Here is a 17,310-nt window from a genome sequence, read left to right as displayed (position 1 = left end):
TTTCGCAGGGGCACTTGTCTTTAAATCACTGCTACTGGAAGAAAGGGGGAAATCTGCGAGTAAGCTGATGTAAAACAATGTAGGAAGGGTTGCTGAAGGTACTGTACTATTAGGGCCACCTTGTTTAAAGAAAAGAGATGCACATTGCATTATTAACTGCAACATGTTTTGCGTTTTGTCAGATATGGGTATCAAGTGATATCGAGCCAAGGCAGGTAGAGGGAGTTGAGGTACAGATCAGTCACGATCCCATTGAATGGCGGAACAGGCTCGAGGGCTGAATGCAACGTTGCCTCTAATTTTTTTTGGGTGCATGATCCCTTTAATGGGTTGCACAGCCCTTTCAAAATAATCTCCCATTGAAAAGCTGGTGACTGGCCTGTGCGGGACCTCCAGACAGCTAGGCGACTGCACAGCTTTGCGGAACGTTGGCTGAATGGCCTATTCCTGTTCCCATGTTCCTCTTTTGTACCATCCATTTCTGTTGACCTCATGTTTTAACAAAGAGAGCGTACAATGGCTCGAGTGGAACATAAATACTGGTATGGACCTGTTGGGCCAAATGGTCTGTTTCTGTGTTGTAAATACTATGCAATACTATACAACTGGCTTTAAAGGGTTGCTGAGCTCAGCAAGTGAGGGAGCTGAATTGACAAAGACAAGTTTGCACTGAAAAATCATTGGGTTAAGGACTGTATCTCTACTAATGTTCACTTAGCTCCTTCACACAGTCAGTAACTCTTTTAAATTGGAGCCTTGGCAAGGTCACCAGCACTCACTACCTCAACAAAATTTGAATGAAAATAGATTAAAACAGACAGAACAGATTAACTAGTGAATCTTCCATGGCATTGCTTTGACTGCCTGATTGTTTATATAGTCGGACTGTGGCACAGGGCGTTTAGTAATTTCCTTATGAAAAAAAAAGTTCACATTTCACTTCACTTACCCCAATGGTTCCTGTCTTCAGTTTGAACTTCTTTCCTCCCTTCATTGCCCCAAACATGGGCACAGCAATTTTCTTAGGTTTGGATCCTGCGTCTCCAGCCTGACCCGCAATCCTTAGAATGAAATGTTCTTAATATTAGGCACCATAAAAATCTTCACTAAGACACATCTTTCACTGGGAAGGTTTTAAGCAGCAAAATTGTATCCATACGTTGTATCATTCTGAAACCTTGAAAAAAAAATGACTTCCGATTCAGACCAGCACTACTTCCTCTAGTAAATCTAGCCAAATTGAGACTTCACAATCCTGGCTAACGCTGATTTTGTTTTTAAATACAAGCCAAATATTTTGGCGAGTTCCCTGATGATTCTGTATTGTGGAACTGAAAGTGAGAGACCAGGAATGCTCCAAATTCAACAACTGGTCTGTTTGGAGTTGGCTTGCCACAGTGGAGAACCACAATTAGATTTGGCGTCCTTGTGTTGGGATGGAGGTGTCAGCGGATCTTGTTCTTGACGATTAACTGTCCGCCGCTATACGTATATAAATGCTGGGTGAGGATAGGATCAGCTGTGATGCTAATGAAATAGCCTGTCAATAAGCCATTTGGGCGAAGTAGCAAAGGACCTCCTGCACCCATGGAACTGCAGCCCCACACGAGTCATCACCACCTTCAAGAAAAGCAGGGAAGGGAAATAAAAGCGGTTTTGGAAGCTTCCCTGATGGCCGAAAGCTTATATAATGAGCAACTCATAAAGTGGCTCAGTGGTGGCACTCTCATCTCTGAGTCAGAAGATTGTGGGTTCATGTCCCATTCCAGAGACTTGAGCATAAAAAAATAGGCCGACACTCCAGTGCAGTTTTTCGGATTAGACTTTAAACCGAGGTCCCGTCTGTCCTCTTAGGTGGACATTAAAGATCCCATGGCACTATCTTGAAGAATAGCAGGGAAGTTCTCCCAATGCCCTGGCCACCATGTACCCCTCATCAACACCACAATAAAAAACAGATCGTTACATTGCTGTTTGTGGGACCTTGCTGCGTGCAAAATTGGCTACCGTGTTTCCTACATTACAATAGCGACTACACTTCAAAAACATCTCATTGGCTATTTGGGACATTCAGCGATAGCTGGCAGCTGGTAACTACATCACACACACGTCCTTCTTTTTTTTCTTTTTAAAGACAAAGAAGGCTCAATCGTCAGGTTGAAGAGAGTTGGCTGAGCTTGGGTGGCAGCAGGGATGCTATAATTGGTCTCATTGCACTGAGCGAGAGAGGAGGAAAAAAAATCACCCAGAGCTTTGCTGCGACTCATTAGCCAACAACTCCTGTTGTAATGCAAGTCTGTGAACATCAGGTGCGAATTGGATCAGACTCAGTTACGATAACCCCACCAGCAGTCAAAAAGCCTGCCAAGATGCAATGTTAAGGTTCACACATAAATAGTGGCCACCTGGGTAAGGTACCAGAGGGTAACTGACACCCCAGGAAATAAACCCCAGGAAGGAGTCAGCAGGGGTGGGGGAAGATGATTAGCAAGAGAAGGAAAACAATTTGGGAAGTTCTACCATACAGCTCATAACCTACAAATCGAATGCACGGGCAGGAAGTAGAGACAAGGGTCCCCCCTCTAGTGCTTAAAAAAAAAATCAAAACTAAATTTCTATACACTAGCATGACATAATTCAGAACACTTGGTCCAAGGTGGTAATTTACCGGAATTTAAGAGATAGTGGGGGGGGGGGGGGGGGGTAGAGTTTTACTTCTATTAGGGGATACACAATTCACAGATTTTGTGTGTGTGTGCCTGGGATGTAAGCGATGCTGTCAATTTAAAAAAAAACATTGTTCCTAGGATGTGTGCGTCACTGGCAAGGCCAGCATTTATTGCCCATCCTTTGTTGTCCTTGAGAAGGTGATGGTGAGCTGGTTCAATTTTCATTGAGAAAAGAGATTGAAGTTTTTAAAAAGATATTAACCACACTACTTGATTTTTTTTCAGTGGAGCTAAGGGAAGGAACTTAGTCGCTTGTGTTCCTGGCATAAACACAGAGGTAGCCATATAGAATTATGGACGCGTTTAAATGCTCTGATTGGGTCCCCTTGATCACATGGCCCGATTGCTGATTAGTCCCCTTGGAGGATAAGGTAAGGGTTAGCAGTTTCTTTGGAATATGTCAGTAGAACCGCCCTGCCTATGTAGTCAGTGGCTTTGCAAAGTGTAATTTAAGCCATTCTGACTGCCGACTCCAGACAGGGCTTACTCTCACGGGTTAAAACCTTCTCCCACCCACCCACCCCCCCAAAACAAGGTCCTGCCTCCACCGCGTAAGTGCCTGACCTCCTCTCCCTCCAGCCACCGCCCTACCCGTTCCTGACCTTCTCCCCGTGCCCAAGTTCCTCCCCCATGGATTCATAATCCTCTCCTCCCAACAGGTTCCTGACCTTGCCCGCACCCCCCCCCCCCACCCCACACCATAGATGGGGCATTGCATGTGGGTTACAGATGGTCAACAGGTTTATTGGGTATGAAGTGAATAGTGACAGTGTCGTGACTTCCAGGTTTTGTCCACTCCAATTATGTCACTTGTTACGCGCACACCGAGCTTTTCGAGAAATCAACTAGGTGTAGGGGGAGGAGAGGGAGAACGTGGGTGTGGGTTTAATGGAGGTGGGATTGGAAGAACGTGATCCACCTTCCCTGAATTCCCTCTCCCTCCCCTCCGATCCCCTCTCCCCCCCCACGCCACCCTCTCTCCCTCTCCCTCTCCCTCTCCCCTTCCCCAGTCTCTCTCAACCTCCCCCCAGTCTATCTCGCTCTCTTCCCCTCCCTCCCCAGTCTCTCTCTCTCCCCCCTTCCCCAGTCTCTCTCTCTCAGACCGGATCGAAGGCGCATGCACAACAAGGGAGCAGAGTCCAAGCATGCATGCGCAGGACACAAAAAAGTTGTTGCAAATAATCACTCCGTAGAATGATATAGAAATGGCAACACAGGAACAAGCCTTTTGGTCCAATCACTCCAATTTATCCTCTACGTGAGACTTTCTAGCACCATAGAATGGTTACAGCACAGAAGGCCATTCAGCCTGTCGAGCCTGTGCCGGCTCGCTGCAAGAGCACTTCAGCTAGTCCCACTCCCCCGCCCATTTCCCGTAGCCCTGCAAATTTTTTTCCTTCAGGAACTTATCCAATTCCCTTTTGAAAGCCACAATTGAATTTGGCTCCATCACCCTATCAGGCAGTGAATTCCAGATCATAACCACTTGCTGCGTAAAAAAGTTCTTCCTCATGTTGCCTTTGGTTCTTCTGCCAATCACCTTAAATCTGTGTCCTCTGGTTCTCGACCCTTCTACCAATGGGAACAGTTTCTCTCTATCTATTCTGACTAGACCCCTCATGATTTTGAACACCTTTAACAAATCTCCTCTTAACCTTCTCTGCTCTAAGGAGAACCACCCCAGCTTCTCCCTTCTCAACCTGCTCTGCCACCTTCAACAATCTGTGCACATATACCCCCAGGTCTCTCTGTTCATGCGCGTCCTTTAGAATTGTACCCTTTAGTTTATATTGCCTCTCCTCGTTCTTCCTACCAAAATGAGTCACTTTGCACTTTTCTGTGTTAAATTTCATCTGCCACGTGTCCACCCATTCCACCAGCCTGTCTATGTCTTCTTGAAATCTATCACTATCCTCCTCACTGTTCACTATGCTTCCAAGTTTTGTGTTACCTGCAAATTGTGAAATTGTGCCCTGTACACCCAAGTCTATGTCATCAATATACGTCAAGAAAAACAGTGGTCCTAGTACCAACTCCTGGGGAACACCACTGTAAACCTTCCTCCAGTCCGAAAAATAACTGTTCACCACTACTCTGTTTCTTATTAGCCAATTTCGTATCCATGCTGCCACTGTCCAGGAGACAAAGGAATTGATAAACTGAGGTCAGATGTCAGATGTGCTGGAATAAATTGGGTATTGCAAGTGATTTTAATTAGAAAACCCAGGAATAAGAAAGTTCAGACAGAGAAAAATAAAATGTCGTAAGTTCCTTTCCTTACCTCCACTTAAAAAAAAAAATCAAGTAGTGTGGCTAATATCTTTAAAAACTTCCATTTCTCTTCTCAATGAAAATTGATCAAGCTTCGACTTTGAACAATAATGGAGTCAAGGGTTTTTGAACGATAAGGGAGTCAAGGTTTATGGGAAGCGGGTGGGAAAGTGGAGTCGAGTCCATGATCAGATCAGCCATGATCTTATTGAATGGCGGAGTAGGCTCAAGGGGCCAAATGGCCTACTCCTGCTCCTATTTCTTATGTTGTTATGTCCCTTTTAAATGGTGAATGTGATCCTGAATTAACTGTCTTCTGTGAGGATTCACAAGTCCCCTATTCTGTAGGAAACGTTCTCTCTCATCTGTAACTTTGATACTTGTGATTTTGTATTTGCGCCTTCTAACCCTGTACTCATTGTCGAGGCTGTAGATTTTGCTTACTTCAAGCTTATCGTAACACTTAATTATTTTCAAGACTTGCATCAAGTCTCCTCAGTCTTTTCTCTTACAAAAGTTTGGTAGCTTTAGCCTTTCTTGATGATTAGTGCCCTAAAGGCAGGGCATCCGAGATTTTTGCCTTTGTGGGATTCTAATTGTATGCCAAATAGCAAAGTTTGAATCAACGTTCTGATTTATCTGCATACATCTCTAAGGGCAGATACCAATAGACCTTGAGGTTCTTTCTCGGATGTAAAAAGTAGACTGGCAAGGAATAGGTCCTCAGCCAGTTCAGTGGTCTACATGGCTTCAGCCTGGAATTAGTCCAGGAGAAAGAGATGGGATATCTCTGCAACCTCCAGAACAGATCTACAATATTCCATCTCAGATAGGTGGTGGATTACTTCAGTAGAGCACTCAAGATACTGACGGTGACGGGTAGGATTTTTCATTTTTAGATTTCAAGTCTTCTACCAGTTTTTCCAGCCAATTTCATCATTTGTGATCTAGTATATATCAAATGCATTTAAAATAGATGTTAAACCTTCTTAGATATCCAGGGATAGTCCCAATGACAGCTCGCGTAGACACTAAGACCTACAAGGATGTTTCAGTAGCCTGACTTGATTGTCAGATCTTTTCTCACTATATTTCTCTCTATCTACATCTTGTCTGAAGAAATTTAAATACATTCAAATGTTATAAGGCCATTAGAAGAAAAAGTGTGCACAAAGGCAGAATGGCCTTTTCCTGTCTTACATACACCTTACATTCTTACTCTGATAATCAATGTTATCATACCACCCCATTGGCTTTTGGTTCTTCAGATCTTTCATTCCCCCAATAAAATACAATCTTTTGTAAAACCAAAGCTGAAAGCACCTGATCACTAATTCAGTGATGTTTATGATGGGTTTTGGCTTCTCACCTTGTCATTTTGCAATTTAAGATAATAAATTATGAAGCTAAATGGTTGTAACTGCAATGTGTGCAGCTCTCAGAGTAGAGCTGGGTTGGCAACACCAATCAAGTACCAGCTTTCAGTTCCTTAAGCCTTAGCAATCACATTTAGAGCAAACACACATCGAAGAGTGGAATGGGCAAGAAAGCTCCACATTTATGCCAGAGCCATTGGAGCTACTGCAACTGGACGTCAACAACAATGTAGCAATCCCATGGTATAATCAGGAACAAAACTTCAAATGCTGCTTGTCCAACTGAGGGAAACCACATCAGTGCCTTGTAGCCAGAAATTAAAATGCACAATTAGCCAGGGTTGATGCACCATTGTTTAAAGTACGGGAAATCAGTGCCTTATTTATTGCTACTCCAATGCAATTTGCTCAATACCCATTTTTTTCTCATCAATTCTAGCATTTTACAAATTATATAAATTACAGGCAGTATTTTCCAAGGCCCAATGCAAGCAGCTGGGCTTCGAATGAAGCGAGCAGCTCATTGGAAACACCCAAATTTTCCGCCCATTAATACCAATGGATGGAAAATTACGGGCAGTGTACCAATGATCTTCCAATAAGCTGTCTGCTACTTGTGAGGTCCTGCCAGGGTTGCGACAATCAGAGAATTTCTCTTGATTCTCTAACATTTCAAAACAAGGTGAAGCTTCTTGATGCAAAATTACTCATCATTAAGAAGAGTGGGCTACACGGTATACGTTTGGTTTCTTCCTCATCCCCACCTCAGATCTAACTAAGCGCAGTCTGAGGATTAAACCGGTGATATTCTTTGTCTTTATGGTTCAGTACCACCATCTTGTATACCAGGCTTGTATTCCTTTGTGTATAGTAAGCGGTGATCTAATTGAGATATTTAAGATGATTAAAGGAGTTGATAGAAGGAAACCACTCCCTTTGGTGTGAGAGTCCAGAACATGACATAACATTAAAATTAGAGCTAGGTCATTCAGCTATGATGTCAGGAAGCACTTTTTCACACAACAGGTAGTGGAAATCTAAAATACCAGCCCCCAACAAGGCTGCTGAGGCTCAGTCAATGAAAATTTCAAAATTAAGAATGTTAGATATTTCAAAAGCCAAATACTGTGGATGCTGGAAATCTGAAATACAAACAGAAAATGTTGGAAATACTCAGCAGGTCAGGCAGTATCTGTGGCGAGAGAAACAGAGTTAACGTTTCAGGTCGATGACCTTTCGTCAGAACTCCAGTGATATATATTTGTTAGGTAAGGGTATTAAGGGATATGGAACCAAGGCTGGTGTTCAGATACAGATCAGCCTGGAGCAAATGGAGGAACAGGCATGAGGGACTGAATGGCCTACTCGTCTTCCTATGATTCCCATCTTCTTGAGACAACTAGGGATGGGCAACAAATACGTCTTTGCTAGTGTTGCCCACATCCCCAGAATAATCATCTCGGTGCTGATCTTACCATGTGCAGGATGAATAACACCACTGCAGCAGTAAGCTCAGGGCTGCTCACTTATCTTAACTTACTCAATTTTTAGCTCTGGTAGACCCACTGGCGTCACAATCTTTATTAGCTTCTGTAGCCTTTGTTGCTCCTTTTTCAGCTCGAAGGATTGGATGTGAAGTTTCCTACGAGTGACGCTATCTATCGTCGCTCCTGTTTGGATTTCGGTCATGAAGGCATCCAGCGAATCTTCCCCGGGGGCCCGTGCCCAATCTGTGATGGAAGTGTCACCACAGATTAAGGACAAACAGTTCAATATGTTATCAAATTGATTATCACCTGAACGTATAAACTCAGCATCAAACCTCCTGTCTAGCAAACAGGAACGGGTAAACCATTTGGACAGGATTGACTGTCCTTTTGTTTCTACTTCCCCAACCCCGCCCCTCCCCAGCAATTTCTGCTGGGATACTGCACCATATCACAGGATAGATACAAGTTACGAAGCCCATTTGATCCATAATTCATTCATCCAAAAATAACCTAAAATATGCATCCACCCCCATCCTCCTGGCCAGGGACTTTACCTTAAATACCCTTCCCCGACGTCTGTACCATATGACGATTACTCTTTGCAAAGAACTTCTGGATTCAAGAGATTCAGAGACACCCACCTTCTCACTATATTTCTGAATCACCTCTCTCGAGGATAGTGCTAGATTCCTCCTTGAATTCAGAAGGTTTTCCACTAAGTCACCAGCGTGTGAACTATTACAATTGCACTTTACTGCTTTGAACCCGAGCATCCCTTTCCTACAGTTTACTATCTTATATGGTAATTTCATCATCCTTTCTTCTCACTTTGAGCAAACTGAACAGCAGAAATAGATAATTTTACAATACAGAAAGAGGCCATTCAGCCCATTGCGCTGATGCTGGCTCTCAAAGAGCTATCCATTTAGTCCCATTTCCCGACCCTTTCAAATTTTGTTTTTCAACTACTTTAACTACTTCCTTTTAAAAGCTACTGCAAGTTCCGCCTCCACCATTGTATCTGGTTGAGCATTCCATGCCTTAGCAGCACTTTATTTTTTTGGCGATAGTCTTAAATTTATGCCCCCTGGTTACTAATTCAAAGACCAGTGGAAATAATTTTTCCTTATCCACATCACCAAATTTCTGAATTTTGATAAACTCTCGGATCCCTTCTTACCTATCTATGTTCTAATGAAAAGAGCCCTCATTTCTCTAGTTTTGTCTCATATCTCATCCCTGGTATTGGTTTAGTGAATCTCTTTTTTACGTTCTCTATGTCCTAGGTAGAGTTTTCTAAAGTAGGGCACCCAAAAGGAATGGGGTGGGGTTGTGGGCAATCAAAAAAGGTAGGGCTTAATGGGCCAAATATCCTTGTTCTGATAGGATATTCTAACTGCGACCGACCCAATGACTTGTGAAGATGCAAGTTTGAGAATGAGGAATTTGGCAGTAAGAAGGGAAGAGCTTTTTCCCCCCAAAGGGTAATAAATGTGTGCATTAATTAAAAGGGAAAGGAATCGAAACAAACAGATAAGGGAAAGATTTGGGGCATACGTAAATGGATTCATGAGGTAACTGGATGCTTGTCTAGGAAGAGAAAGGATTGTTTAGCATTGCTTCTTTACTTTTGCACTCCACTATTTATAAAACCCAAGATCCTATATGCTGGTTATTTTTTTTTAAAAAGCATTATCAATTTGTCCTCTTTTTAAAGATCTGTTTATCTGACTCCCTATTACTTAGTGTATATTCAACCTCTTATTCTGCCTCATAAAATGTATCACTTCACATTTCTCCACACTAATTTTATCTGATCTGCATCTGGGGGCTGGGAAAACATAGTAAAAGCAAGACTTCAAAGAAGTGAAAAATCTCACATTCCCTAGCACAGCAATTCTTCTGAAATAAAAAATGACTGAAGTATTTTTAGGAACAGGAAAAGGGTACTTGACCCAATAAATCTTGTCTTTTTTGATTGATCACAACCCCATCTATCCACCTTCTCGTCCTATCCCTCAATCCTTTCTCTTCCAGTTACAAGCATCCAGTTACCCCATGAATCCATTTACAACGTATGCTCCAAATCTTACCCTTGTCTGTTTGTTTCGATTCCTTTCCCTTTTAATTAATGCACAAGTTTATTACCCTTTGGGGGAAAAAGCTCTTCCGTTCTTACTCCCAAATTCCTCATTTTCAAAATGCGTCTTCAGGCACTTGATCCTTTCACCACAGTGAGCAATTTCCCCGGATCATTGCAAGGTGGGGTCCTGTTCTGTGTAGTCTTCATGAAGCTGTCCTAAAGCAGACCGAACATCGAGGCAACCTCTCGTAGCCTCATGAGTCAGAGAAAAATGCAATTCAGTAGAACTCGTGTGCATTCAAAGAAATTAGTTTCTGTGTATTAAATAGAAGTTGTGCTGGAGTGGAACATTTTGGGTAACATTTCTCCAGTAGGAGACACTGCCGATCATGCCATTCATCCACTGATCATGGAGGGATGTGGAGGAGGGAGGAGAGAGAGGATTTGGTATTGAGATTTATCACTATGCAGTTCCTGGCTATGAGGGGAGCTTAGGTAACAAATCGACTGGAGACTCAAATCAATAAGAAGATGCATGGCAACCTCTAGAAAGCACAACCAAGGGCAGATTTAAACTGGGGAGTTTTCTGCTCTGTGAGAGACCACATTCAGAACTTTAGAGCAGAACTTAATCTGCATTTCATTGAGACACACAATGCAGAATTTTATACCAGAGGCAATTTGTTCGAATGAGTTTTGTGGCCCATTGCAGAACCTTAATTAGGTCATGTAAAAATTCTAACTAAAGTCTGCTATATCCAAACTGGAAGCCTTTTCACATTTGTTAAAATGTCTTTCCATATGCCTTTTAAAGAGAGCATGCTCCCTCATTTCAATAATAAAAGAAATCAATAGTTTTCTGACAAATTAAATGCTGCTGCCAGTGTTGGAACCCGTGTACAGGAGTGTTGAGCTGAAACTATGTGAAGGAACACATTTCAGCTCTTTCTAATAACCTGTTGGCAGGTTATTACTAGGCACGTTTCCTGGCAGATAATTGACCACAGGCAGTACACATTCTATCCCTCCCTGACCCCTGTTTTCTCCTGTGTAGTTCTATGTGAGCTCTCTACTACCTTACCCAAATGGCCAATTTTCACATGTGAACCTTGACAATGAGTGTCAGCAGACCACTTGTTCATGGGGAGCATCACAGCCAGCCTCATCACCCGACATGTACACACAATTTCTGGAAGAAATCATGGCTGATTTGTAGTGCCCCTAGTGACACGCTGACTGAGATCAGTTAACTCAGCACAGGTTTTTGTCCCTTGTGCTCTGTAAGACTAAGAGCTACATCACGTGCTACATTTAGCCACCATGTCAGGATACATTCACAGTAATCCAATTGACTGCAACAACACCTAGCAGCACAATAAATCAGGAGAATGTTTTCCATCGAGGGCCAGATTTACTGGGAAACCTGTGTCTGAAACAGAGAATGGAAAATTTCACGGTCCAGATGCCAATAAGAATCCAAGATATTACACAGTGGAAATCACTACAACATATAGTGTGCATGAGTGCGTGTTTTTAAACTAGGGGCTACTGTAAGAGAGTTTGATTAGGAAACCCAAGAACACAAGAAAGTCGAGAGAGAAAAAACATTTTGCCTGTCAACACTAACACCTAGAATTTATTTTACCTCCTCACCACCATCTGTTGATCCTAACTTTATGGAACACCAAGTTCCTCCTCTTAGCTCCCTGAAAAATAACACCAACGGCGCTGTTAATATCTTTGTAAGTGATGTACCAGGGGATATGGAGCAAAAGCAGATAAATGGAGTTGAGGTACCGATCAGCCACGATCTAAATTGAATGGTGGAACAGGCTCGAGGCCTACTCCTGTTTCTACGTTTCTATATGTTCCAAACCTTCAGGGCCAAAAATTCAAACATTAAAAAAAAAATCACCAAATAAGAAATAAGTGCAAATAGTCGAGTTGCCTAGTTACCGAGGCCTGGATTAGCAGGACATGGGGGCCACATGGGCTGCTTTTTGGACACCCTTGCCTTAAGGTTTGTAAGCATCTGCTCATTCCTCTCCGAACCCTGTCTAATGCATCTATACATTAACACCGATTTTAGTTCTGGCTTTAAAAAATATATATATTCTTGCATATCAATCAGAAAATTAAATGGGAACAGGATAATAAAGCTAGTCTTAAATGGACATAATCTTTCTGTCCCTTCCGACCCAAATTATGTTGCAATTAACAGCGGGAAACCAACCATCAAAATATTTCTAAAAAGAAATACTGATTAGCATCCTTTGTTCTTCAATTCTTTACTGTAGTTGCCCTTGCCAACAGTCCTTCCTCTCAATTAACACCACTAAAACATTTGCTGATTGCAGTTTGTGGGACCTTGCTGTGCACAAATTGGCTGCCTTCTTTCCTTACATTATACATTCGGCCGCCTGAGGAAAATAGTGTTCGAAGACCAGGCCTTCAAATCTGCCACCAAGCTTATGGTCGACAAGGCTGTAGTAATACCCACCCTCCTCTATGGCTCAGAGACATGGACCATGTACAGTAGACACCTCAAGTCGCTGGAGAAATACTACCAACGATGTCTCTGCAAGATCCTGCAAATCCCCTGGGAGGACAGACGCACCAATGTTAGCGTCCTTGACCAGGCCAACATCCCCAGCATTGAAGCACTGACCATACTTGATCAGCTCCGCTGGGCAGGCCACACTGTTCGCATGCCAGACACGAGAGTCCCAAAGCAAGCGCTCTACTCGGAACTCCTTCACGGCAAATGAGCCAAAGGTGAGCAGAGGAAACGTTACGAGGACACCCTCAAAGCCTCCCTGATAAAGTACAACATCCCCACTGACAGCTGGGAGTTCCTGGCCAAAGACCGCCCTAAGTGGGGGAAGTGTATCCGGGAGGGTGCCGAGCACCAGCAGAAATCAAGCGCAGGTCTAGAAACATAGAAAATAATTGCAGGAGTAGGCCATTTGGCCCTTCGAGCCTGCACCACCATTCAATAAGATCATGGCTGATCATTCACCTCAGTACCCCTTTCCTGCTTTCTCTCCATTCCCCTTGATCCCTTTAGCCGTAAGGGCCATATCTAAATCCCTTTTGCATATATCCAACAAATTGGCATCAACAACTCTCTGCGGTAGAGAATTCCACAGGTTAACAACTCTCTGAGTGAAGAAGTTACTCCTCATCTCAGTCCTAAATGGCTTACCCCTTATCCTTAGTCTGTGTCCCATGGTTCTGGACTTCCCCAACATCGGGAACATTCTTCCTGCATCTAAGCAGCGGAAAGAGTGTGCGGCAAATGACATAATCGGTGGAAACTTGGTGAAAAAAAAAGCTTCCCAGCTCCCAACATTCGCAAGTCTCAACCATCTTGCAGAGGGCTGTGTGAGACTGCACTTTGGGAACCAAGGGCACTGTCTTGCACAATGTATAGGCAGCTATTGAAGCTGACTGCAAAGCTGAATCATCATTAGTGCAGAGACAGCCATTATGTTAGGAATTATTCAGCATTAGCTGTTTATATATGCAGCTCTCTCTGTGTCAGACTTAACAGTAAAATATTTCTCCCTCGACCAACACCACCAAAAACAGATTAACTCGTTATTCATCTGATTACTGTGTTTGGGACCTTCGCTGTGCACAAAATGGCTACAGCTTTTACCATATAATTCTTTCTATGCCAAGCAATTTGGGACATTTGAGGGATGTGATAAGACACTATAAAAATACAAGTTATTTAGTTCCTTCTTGTTAGCTCTGGTGTCCCCCAAGGGTCTATCCTTGGTCCCCTCCTATTTCTCAACTACACGTTTTCCCCTTGGCGACATCATCTGAAAACACAGCATCAGTTTCCACATGAACGCTGATGACACTGGCGAACTAGTAATGCCTGCATTAAATTCTCTCACTGACGTTGTGAGGACACTGTATTGGCAGATAAAACTGTCGCTTTCAAGTCGGAACTTGATGCAGCATGCTGTGCGTAACCGTTGCAGTCAATGTGATCAGCGATGTAGGATCCTCCTCCCTCCATTTAAATACTCCGCCAATACCGCGTGCTGCACCCTGGGAATGCCTGGTTTTTCAAGCGTTTCCTGGGGTGGGCCTTTAATGACGTGTTGGGGCCTAATTTTGCATCCAGGGCACGAGCGGAGCATTGCATGACGATTGACGTCACGATCTCAGTGAAACTAGAGAGCGGAGCGGTAAGTTTCTGCGCCGTCGCAATCCATGAGCCGAATTTGCCAACCGGGCGGTAAAAGCTGGACGCCTGCCGTAACACCTAGAGTCATACTTTACCGCCCCTCCGGCATAAGGGAGCCGAAAATCCAGCCCCTAAACTTAAGAAAAGAAAGACTTGCATTTACATAAGAACATAAGAAACAGGAGCAGGAGTAGGCCATATGGCCCCTCGATCCTGTTCTGCCATTCAATAAGATCCTGGCTGATCTTCGACCTCAACTCCACTTTCCTGCCCGATCTCCATACCTCCTGATTTCCCCCAGAGTCCAAAATTCTATCCATCTCAGTCTTGAATATACTCAATGATTCAGCATCCACAGCCTCTGGGATAGAGAATTCCAAAGATTCACAACCTTCTGAGTGAAGAAATTCCTCTTCTTCTCAGTCTTACATGGCCGACCCCTTATCCTGAAACTAGTTTTAGACTCTCCAGTCAGGGAAAACAACCTCTCGCATCCACCCCGTTAATCCCCCACAGAATCTTATATACTTCAATGAGATCACCTCTCATTCTTCTAAACTCCAAAGCGTGTAGGGCCAATCTACCCAATCGCTCCTCATGGGCCAACCTTTACATCCCAGGAATCAATCTAGTGAACCGGATAATGGTCGATGGATGTTTTTGAAACTGGAAGGATGTTTCCAGTGGGGTTCCCTGGGCTCAGTCATGGGTCCCTTGCTTTTTGTGGTATACATCAGTGATCTAGATTTGAATATTGGGGGTATGATTAAGAAGTTTGCAGATGCCACAAAAATTGGCTGTGTGGTTGATAATGATGAGGAAAGTCACAGACTGCAGGAAGCTATCAATCTACTGGTCAGGTGGGCAGAACAGTGGCAAATGGAATTTAATTCGGAGAAGTGTGAGGTAATGCACTTGGGGAGGGCTAATAAGGAAAGGATATACACATTAAACAGTAGGCCACTTAAAAGCGTAGATGAACAAAGGGACCTTGGAGTGCTTGTCCACAGATCCCTGAAAGTAGCAGGCCAGGTGGATAAGGTGGTTAAAGAAGGCATGTGGAATACTTGCCTTTATTGGCCGAGGCATAGAATACAAGAGCAGGGAGGTTATGCTTAAATTGCGTAATACTCTGGTTAGACCACAGCATGGAATACTGCGTACAGTTCTGGTCGCCGTATTATAGGAAGGAGGTGATTGCACTGGAGAGGGTGCAGAGGAGATTTACGAGGATGCTGCCTGGAATGGAGAATCTTAGCTATGAGGACAGATTGGATAGGCTGGGTTTGTTCTCCTTGGAACAGAGGAGGCTGAGGTGAGACCTCATTGAGGTGTATAAAAGTTTGAGGGGCCTGGATATAGTGGATAGCAAGGGCCTATTTCTCTTGGTGGAGGTGTTAATTACGAGGGGGCATAGTTTTAAGGTGGTTAGTGGAAGGTTCAAAGGGGACTTGAGGGGGGGGGGCTTCTTCAAGCAGAGGATTGTGGGGGTCTGGAACTCACTGTCTGGAAGGGTGGTAGAGGCAGAAACCCTCACCACATTTAAAAAGGTGCTTGGGTGGGCAGTTGAAGTGCCGTAACCTGCAGGGTTATGGACCTAGAGCTGGTAAGTGGAATTAGACTTGATAACGTCTTGTTGGCTGGCGCAGATACGATGGTAAGTACTTCAGGGAATCGAATATGGCCAGAGGGATCTCCTGGACTAGTTTCGATCGCCTGGATGGGTCGGAGAGGAATTTTTCCAGATTTTTTTTCCCCAATTGTCCTGGGTTTTAACTGTTTTTTTGCCTCTCCCAGGAGATTACATGGCACTAGTTGGGGTGGTGTAGAATGTTGCGATGCATGGGGTATCGCAGTTGTGTGAGGCGGACTGGTTGGGCCGGATGCGCTTTACCTTTCCGCCATTGTTCATTGCTGATAGGTTTACATGTAACCTTCAGGGCTGCTGACCGAGGGCCATGTGGCTCTTTGTCGGCCGGCACCGACACGATGGGCCGAAATGGCCTCCTTCTGTGCTGTAGATTTCTATGTTTCTATGCACCGCCTCTAAGGCAATTATATCCTTCCTCATGCAAGGAGACCAAAACTGTACACAGTACTCCAGGTGTGGTCTCACCAAAGTTCTGTACAATTGTAGCAAGACTTCCTTACTCTTGTACTCCAACTCCCTTGTAATAAAACGCAATATGCCATTTGACTTCCTAACTGCTCGATGTACCTGCATGCTAACTTTCTGTGTTTCCTGTATGAGGACACCTAAATCTCTCCGAATACCAACATTTAATAGTTTCTCACCACATAAAAAATATTCTATTTTTCTAATCTTCCTATCAAAGCAAATAACCTTACATTTCCCTACATTATACTCCATCTACCACCTTACTGCCCACTCACTTAACCTGTCTAAATCCCTTTGCAGGCCCTTTGTATCATCAGCAAACTTGGATACATTACACTCGGTCCCTTCATAAGTAAACAGCTGAGGCCCAAGCACTGACCCCAACTCCATAAGCCCTTATCTTGCATAACAACCTTCTATGTGGCACCGTATCGAATGCCTTTTGGAAATCCAAAAATACTACATCCATTCATTCTCCTTTATCGGCCATGCTAGTCACATCTTCAAAACACTAATAAATGTGTTACACGATTTCCCGTTCATAAAACCATGTTGACTCTGCCTGATCATATTATGATTTTCTAAATGCTCTGTTACCACTTTATTAATAATAGATTCCAGCATTTTCCCGACAGCTGATGTCAGGCAAACTGGCCTGCAGTTCCCCCTTTTCTCTCTCCCTCCTTTCTTGACTAGCGGGGTTAAATTTGCTACCTTCCAATCCGCTGGGACCGTTCTAAAATATAGTGCCATTCATGACCTCAGAATGGTCCCAAAACATTTTACAGCCAAAGAGTACTTTTGAGGTGTGGTCATTGTTGTAATGTAGAAAAGACGGCAGCCAATTTGCGCATTACAAGGTCCCACAAATAGCAATGTGATGATGAGCAGAAAGAAGTTTTGTGATGTTGGTTGAGGGAGAAATATTGGCCAGGACACCAGGGAGAGCTCCTTCTTTACAATAGTATTGTGGGATCTTTTATGTCCACCTGAGAGGGCAGACAGGGCTTCGGTTTAACGTCTCAGTTGAAAGACAGC

General features: G+C 43.6%; 1 protein-coding gene across 1 annotated transcript in view; it reads right to left on the bottom strand.

Moving 5' to 3' along the window:
• The window catches only part of slc4a1ap (solute carrier family 4 member 1 adaptor protein), a 185,300-nt gene that overhangs the window by 56,745 nt on the left and 111,245 nt on the right, over positions 1 to 17,310 (bottom strand). Inside the window, exons 9-10 of the mRNA XM_070885715.1 lie at positions 7,917 to 8,106; positions 950 to 1,061 (exon numbers count right to left, since the gene is read on the bottom strand). Of these exons, the coding sequence (XP_070741816.1) occupies positions 950 to 1,061; positions 7,917 to 8,106 (302 nt within the window). The remainder of the gene's footprint in view (positions 1 to 949; positions 1,062 to 7,916; positions 8,107 to 17,310) is intronic.

This window comes from Pristiophorus japonicus, chromosome 7 (genome assembly GCF_044704955.1).
Source record: "Pristiophorus japonicus isolate sPriJap1 chromosome 7, sPriJap1.hap1, whole genome shotgun sequence".
Taxonomy (NCBI): domain Eukaryota; kingdom Metazoa; phylum Chordata; class Chondrichthyes; family Pristiophoridae; genus Pristiophorus; species Pristiophorus japonicus.
This window is presented reverse-complemented; position numbering and strand designations above follow the sequence as displayed.